The 7300-nt window shown below is 46.1% G+C and overlaps 1 protein-coding gene across 2 annotated transcripts in view; it reads right to left on the bottom strand.

Annotated features, from left to right (window-relative positions):
- Window positions 1-28: 28 nt before the first annotated feature.
- Window positions 29-7300, bottom strand: part of RECQL5 (RecQ like helicase 5) — a 39351-nt gene continuing 32079 nt past the window's right edge. Inside the window, exons 9-20 of one of the 2 annotated variants that reach the window (XM_074224565.1) lie at window positions 5721-5939; window positions 5338-5446; window positions 4609-4645; window positions 4414-4472; window positions 4238-4311; window positions 3480-3573; window positions 2973-3101; window positions 1999-2531; window positions 1690-1765; window positions 1336-1437; window positions 833-902; window positions 29-747 (exon numbers count right to left, since the gene is read on the bottom strand). In XM_074224565.1, coding sequence (XP_074080666.1) covers window positions 644-747; window positions 833-902; window positions 1336-1437; window positions 1690-1765; window positions 1999-2531; window positions 2973-3101; window positions 3480-3573; window positions 4238-4311; window positions 4414-4472; window positions 4609-4645; window positions 5338-5446; window positions 5721-5939 — 1606 coding nt within the window. In that variant the 3' untranslated portion in view covers window positions 29-643. Of the gene's footprint in view, window positions 748-832; window positions 903-1185; window positions 1438-1689; window positions 1766-1998; window positions 2532-2972; window positions 3102-3479; window positions 3574-4237; window positions 4312-4413; window positions 4473-4608; window positions 4646-5337; window positions 5447-5720; window positions 5940-7300 lie in introns of both variants that reach the window. The other variant, XM_074224564.1, reaches the window with a different exon arrangement.

Raw genomic sequence — 7300 nt, 5'->3', positions numbered from 1 at the left:
GTAGAAACAAGAACAAAGTTGCGCCTGGTCAGAATAAAGATTTTTATTTCAATTTGTAAATATTAATAGGCCATTCTGGTCCTAGTGGATGGATCCAGGACAAGTATGGCTTCTGAGAGCTCCCAAGGTCTCAACAACCCATTCGTAAAGTTGGGAGATATGGCTTCAGAGGGAAGTAGAGAGCATGAAGGTAGGAGCGTGGGCACATCAGACAGTAGCACCAACACATTAAAAAGTGCAAAGTGGAGACATCCTCCTCCTCCTCCTCCTCCTCCAGGAAGCCCTCAGAGCTAGCCCCTTCTTCAGAGAATCAATCAATTAAAGCACAGTCACAATGAAGAAGCAGCAACTAAAGATGAGACTTCTAGCTTCTTAGGTAGAAAGGTATAGGTTAAGATCCAGCCCTGGCCCTGAGGGATGGAGGCATTCACAACAGCTGCAGCAATAGATACGATAGGATTCTCATTCTTATTCCAGCCCCAATTCTCCAAAGCCATGAATTCATGCCACAGAGTCAGTCTCTCTTAAGTTGGCCTGGCACAGGACTGAAGTGAAAGCACAGGGGCTTTTGCCAGGGCATGAACCAGTAAGGGGCCTGGGGCTCTCAGCAAACATTGCGGCCTCTCCTCCTTCCCAGAATCAGTTATCTCTGTCCTGGGGGAGGCAGGTTCAGCCAGTCACCTTCGCTTTCACACCTAACCCGGCTTTGAAAAAACTGCTTGATGAACTTCTGGGCCTCTTCTTTCACTGCAAATAGGTGGAAGAGTAAGGCCATATCCCTTCTCTCAAGGTGCTTCCCCTTAGCCTCCCAAATCAGGCCCAGGCCACTCACCACTCCCCCATGGAGGTGTCTTCTGGGTCAGCAAGTGGGAAAGGTGGCGGGCAAACCCCTTAAATAATTCCTGGAAAATCAAAAGACAGAGAAAGGCTGTAAGCCTCATCTTCCCAAACTATTTAGCAGTTCCTCCTCTGTAGATAAGGGAATGGCAGACCTTAAGGAAGTGTAGTATCCCTTGCCTTCCATGTTAATATTGGTAATAATAGTAAGTACCATTAGCAGGGGGAAGCTGTTCTACCCTCAGTAACTGACTTTTCCCATCTCCCTATGTCTCTTGGTCCTAATACCCAAGTACTAAAGGCCACAGAGAAAAAGTACTAGGATAGGAAGTGGTTCATACACTCTACCTTAGACGCAAACTTGCCATCCTTATAGAAAGGGGTTAGGTACTTGACTACAGTGTCTGCAGCCTCCTTCAGAGACACACCAGGGGTCCTTGGTCTTGGGTCCACAAGCTGATTAGGGCCTTGGACCTCTATACTCTGGTCAAAACTCACTTCATTTTTGGAAGAGTTGTTAACCTTGGCCTCTGGTAGTACCAAGATAGAGGGTTTGGATGTGGATCGAGGTCTCTTCTGAGTCTGGTCCTTTGGAATCACCTGTGCATAACCACAGTAAACTTGTCAACTTAAGTTCCATTTCCTCACCAGCTAAGAATTATACCTGACCTAATTTCTAGGGCAGAAGTACAACCAACTTGGGAGCCTCAAATTAATTCTAGAGTTCAAGAAGACCCACCAAAGACCCTCCAACAAACTTCTAGCTTAGAATCAGGATGGGGCAGCTGATTCCTTCCCCATTCTCCATCCCAACCTGTCTTTAGGCAGCAGAGCTGAGTGCTAGAATGATACCTGAGGGGATCTGGACCGTTTCCTTGGCTGGGTGGCCTCTGGGAGGATGGGCTGGACCTCAGATATAACTTTGATGCTAAGTGGTGAGGAGAAGAAAGTAGATTTAAGTTCCTCCATAAACCTTAGCAGCCTTGGTTTAGGGCTGGGTAAAAGTTGCCCTCTCATTCTAACCGATCCCCAAGTAGTTCAAGCCTAGTCACCATGTAGTGTCCTTCATTCTACTCCTCCTTAGGAGTGATGCTGAATCTACTCTTAGTTGATTTTTGGAAGTCTCTAACCCCTAGCCTTTGCTGTCCTTAGCCTCCTCACCTTGATTCCAGTTCCCCAGTGGTCTCTGCCTGGCTCAGGGTAGACAAACGCCTTAGGGCTCTATTCTCCTCTATACTTTTTCTCAGAGCTAACTCAGGTTCTTGAGTCCCTTCAGAAGAGGAACTGAAGTCCATTGTTTGTGAGGACAATGGGTCAGGTGGGGGAGGACTCTTTGCCCCTCGGTGGGAGAAGAACTGAGTTATCTCTTGTGAATTCTTTGCTGCCCTAGCCAGCAACTGCTGCTTCTTGCTAGGCTGAGATTTGATGGCAGGGTGGTCCTCAGGGGATCTTTTAGTTTTCTTTTCAGGCAATGGTCCACTTCTGTCAAGACTTCCTCCAAGAATTCTTTGTTCTGGGAGAGAGTCTGCCTTCTTTTCAGGCTGTGAGGTATCTCTTGGGCCAGGCTGCTCTCCTTCTTCTGGTCTAATAGGTGGCACCATCTCCTCAGCCAAGGACCTCTGTAAGAGCTCAGCTGCCGTCTGGAAGGGTTTGGGGCCTGTCCGGAAGCCAGCTCCTCTCCGCTTTGATTTGAACTATAGAAAGATGAGAGAGTTTGCCCATCAGGTTCCTAGCCAACTTGCTAAGTGGCCTTATCAGACTTTTCCCCTTTTAGGGGAGAAGAGAACAGTATAGAAGACAAGGGGAAATAAAGCAGCTCTGCATTATTTCAGAAGTGGAGGCAGCACCTCTTGGAGGGATGGAAACCTTTATTTAGTAGGGTCCAAGGAATTAGGGTTAGAATGTCCCAAGGAAAAGGCAGGGGCAGCTCAGAAGCTGATAAATGAGGTAAATCAGGATGTCTCAACTGAAAATGGGTGATGTCAGGAGAAAAGAAAGGGATAAAATTTTTCCTATGTTAGTAAAGTATATGTTGAGTGGTCCCATGGATAAGTCTGTTTCTGGTTCAGCACTATGAAGCCCATCAAAACCAGACATGGCACCCTTTGCCCCTCCATTGCTCCCCCACCACTCACTGAATACATTTGGGAGGCTGGTAAGATGTCTTCCTCAGGGAGTACAGCTTGGGGTCTGCAGTTCTGGTCCACATCATCCCCAGAAGGGTAGAGTTTCCCATCATTGGAGGCTTTGTGAATCTCTGCCACCTTGGAGTCAAGAAATTATTGCTGAGCAGAGAATATCACAAACCAATTCAATCCTCTTCTTTCAATTAAGGGAACAAAAAAAAAAACCAGTTGATTTGTTAAGATGCCATCTGGTGGAAAGAGTGGTCTAACATGGGCACTCTGTTCAACCCTGGGTGCTCACAAGGCAGAGGTGATGCCCGCTGAGCAGAATCAAAAGAGAGAGGCTTCCGTGTGTGTGTGTGTGTGTGTGTGTGTGTGTGTGTGTGTGTGTGTGTGTGTGTGTAGGAGGGAGGGGGACTTCATCTGTCCTGGGGTCAGGGAGGTTGAAGGAAGGCTCAGAGTTAAACCAGACATTCTTCCCTTTCCTTTCCCCACTCCTTTCACTGAAGTGCTTACCTTTTTCAACACATTGGCCTTGTACAAATTGGCCATCTTGGTACTTTGGAATGCCTCATACTCCAGCTCTACTGCACGAGCCTGCTGGTCAGTCCTGTATTGCATGAGTGTGTGGATATGTCAGGGAGGGGTGTGGCCAGCTCCCAAGCACCCTTATAACATAAACCCTAGCACTATGACCAAGAGAAGTCTTTATACTGTTCCACTCTACTCCGAGTCAAGCCCTGTGTTTATGTGGAGAGGGTCATGGCGAGTCCTTGAACTTCCTCTGTAAAGGGTCACCACTGGGTTGTCATCTGTCTAGTCTCTATGGGTGCAGTCTCCAGGCAAGTGGAGACCAGGGCAGTAAAAAGACAGAGGATACAGCAAACATTCTGAATATAGGCCAAGTGACTCTGGTATCTGGGGCAGTTCACAGGGGCTGGTGAGAAGGGGAGATCCCAGGGAGGACCCCCAGAAGTCTGGGGATGCTCTGCACTCCCTTACACTCAGGGTTTGCTCTTTCAAGTTCATCAACTTTAGGCAAGGCTGAAAGCCTTTTCTTAAGACATTGTCACAACTTGGTGGAGGTAGAGGCAGCTCGGTGATTTGGTGGCTGAGGATCTGACCCTGATGTGAATGATTTATTGGGAAGAGAACATGCTTGAGACGCTGGATATCAGAGACTTAAAATTTATGGACATCTGACTTTCCTATTCCCATCTTCTTACAGGCTGAATATAGTTGGTTATGATGATGATGATGATGAAGAACCCTACCTCTCTGCAGTGCAAACTGTTTGTAGGTTGTTACTCAGGGCTTCCTCCAACATCTTCAAACAGTGTTCCCGAGCCTGATACCCAAAAGAAGCATGGGAAAGGGAAAGTCAATCAACTCTAGGCAGGTGGGTAGGAGAGAGTCCAGGAAGGATCAGAGGTCAGATAGATTTCCTTACCTTCACGGTAAGCCGGGGAATCTTCCTACTGGAGGCCTCCTTCAGGGGACAATCATCATCTGGAGAAGGAATGGATGGGTCTGGAGGAAACAATTCTCTCCTCATTGCCCATGACCCTAGCCCTATGGTTCTTGGTTCTTCATGGCTCTCCCGAATTCCCTACTTACCCAGCTCTGGGGCCACTCATACACCCACCTGGGGGGATGAACTCCTCTTTCTTGGGTTCTTTACCCTATAGAAAGACATAATCAAGTCTTTGGGCAGTTCCTAAACTAGTAACTGAAGAAGGTCTTCTGGCTGAAGGTCATGCCCCAGGTGACTTAATCCTTTCAATTCTGGAAGGTATTCCTGATTGTTTGAATACTCATATGTCTGGGCTCTCAGGAGAGCCAGTCATACTTCACTTGCCTCTCTTGCCATCTTCTTGGTAGCCACATAGGAACCACAAGCATATCAGTTAGGAATCAGATCAATACTACCATGGCTACTGTAAAGGGCATGTCAATCTATTTTTTTTTTAAGGTTTTTGCTAGGCAATGGGGTTAAGTGGCTTGCCCAAGACCACACAGCTAGGTAATTATTAAGTGTCTGAGACTGGATTTGAACCCAGGTACTCCTGAGTCCAAGGCCAGTGCTTTATCCACTACGCCACCTAGCCGCCCAATCTATTTCTTTATGGCTCCAGTCACCACCCCTGTAAACTAAAATAGTACTCCTTAAGGCATATTCTTCTATTAGAATCTAAACTCTTTGAAGGCAGGAACTATATTCTCTTTTTTAATATTTCCATCTCCAGTGCTTGGCACATAGTAAAAAAAAAAATGTTCTTTCCTTCATTTCAGGGCAGTAACTTGTACTATCAGTTTAGGGTGACAAAAGTCAGTTAAACAAGACCTTTCTCCACACCAAACACCCAATTTTTACCTTTCGAAGGTTCATCTGATTCCGGTAGAAAATGTTCCATTCTCGTTTTTGGGCTTCATCATTGCCCTCGAAGCCCTCAGTTCCATTGCTTCCTGCGTCCTCATCGTATCTGAATATCAAGCTGGAGTGAGGACCCCGAGTCCCCAGCTCACTTTCTCCCCTTCCTCACACTAACCACAAGGTCATCTGGCAGAGTTTCCCCACCAAGCTCCCCTGAAGTCCAAGACCCTGGCCACCCAGGGCAACATGAGACTGCAAGGAACAAGAGAGTTGGAAGAGCCCTGGCTGGGCACCAATGACAAGGAAGAAGGGGAGCTCTCTCAAAGTGGACAAGGTCAGTCCCCTCCTCCCTCCATTGCCTGCAGGCCAGTCATTCTCCTTACCTGCCAAAGCCATCGTGTCCCTTCCGGCCACCCTCATACAGCTCTGAGTCAGAGTCGTTCCCCCGAGAGCTTCTGATTTGTGTCTTACTCCAGCTGCTCATCCTCTCTAAGGCATCCAGATGCTTCCTAACAGCCCCAGGGTTCTTGCAATGGTCACAGCCTTGGGAACAGGGAGGGGGTACATCCCCAAAGTACCTGGCAATGGCAGCATGGCGGCACCTGGAGGGAGGGGGTAATATGAGCTGTACCTTAGCATATCAAATGTCATATTGTGAAAGATATATCACAGTGGAGTGCTGACCCTAGAGTCAGGAAGACCTCAGTTCAGATTCAGCCTCAGACATTTTACACATACTGTGTGACCCTAGGGCAAGTCATTTCACCCTGATTGATTTGCCAAAAGAAAAAAAAAAAAGGAAAAGAGAGGAAAAAAGAAAAGGAAAAAAAGGAAAAAACATATGTGACGTCCAATGAGAAATTCTTTAAAGGTCATTTATACATTCAAAAAATATATATTAATTATGTAAGTTACTATGAGAGGGAGCAAAGGCTTAATGATACATTACTCCTGCCCTTGCAAAGGCTTTAATTTTGTTCACACAAATAACTCTAATTCAAAGTAGTGTAAAAAAAAATGCCATATAAGGGCCATTTATTTCAATGAAATGCCCAGGGAGGAAAACTGGAAGCAAGTGCCAATGTGCAGAGACTTGCTGAACTCAAAGTAACCCTGCTTGGGAGTCTGCCAGAATTAAGGAACAAGGATATGTGCCCGGGGTAACCTGTATCTTTTATTTTTCAGGAATGTGGGCTCTAAGAGCTTCAGTCCAGTGGCTGAATTCCTGGCAACTCCCTTTAGGAAGTCATCCCACTAGGGCAAGGTCTGCATATGCTACTCTATGATATCAAAGCACCAGAATCAAATTAGCTCAAAAACAATCAGTTGAAGGGGGGGGTTAGGAAGTTTGTATTATTGCTTTATAGACATGTAAGAAAATTTTATGGACAGGAACAGGGAGCTCTACCCTTGGTCTACCTCTCTTTCTAAAACCTTTTACTATCTGAGGCCAAAGGACTCTAAAACCTTTTTACCATCTACAGTCTTGACCTTAACCCCCTTGGCTATCCTGCTGGGAAGAGATAGAGGCTTCTTTAATTTCTGGAATAAGGCCCTATTTCTCTAGAGGATCCACAGATTCTGACTTAGGAACAGAAAGCCAAACTGGAACACACGCAGAGGCTTGGGAAAAGAGATGCATACTCTTGTTTTTAAAAAGAGCTATTGTTGAGGAACATTAACACACTGTTGGTGGAGCTGGGAACTGGTCCTGACATTCTGGAAGGCAACTGAATGTTGCCCAAAATGTTACTAAACAGTGCAAACCCTTTCACCCAGGGATACTCTCTTGGGCCTATACCCCAAGAAGATCAAAGAAAGAGGAAAAGGATCCACGTGGACAAAAATATTCATTGCAGCTTTTTGTATTGGCAATGGAAACTAATGGAGTACCCATCAACTGAAGAAGAAATCATGCCATATAAATATAATGGAATTCTATTTTTGCCATAAGAAACGAAAA

Source organism: Macrotis lagotis, chromosome 2 (assembly GCF_037893015.1).
Source record: "Macrotis lagotis isolate mMagLag1 chromosome 2, bilby.v1.9.chrom.fasta, whole genome shotgun sequence".
Classification (NCBI taxonomy): Eukaryota; Metazoa; Chordata; class Mammalia; order Peramelemorphia; family Peramelidae; genus Macrotis; species Macrotis lagotis.
This window is presented reverse-complemented; position numbering and strand designations above follow the sequence as displayed.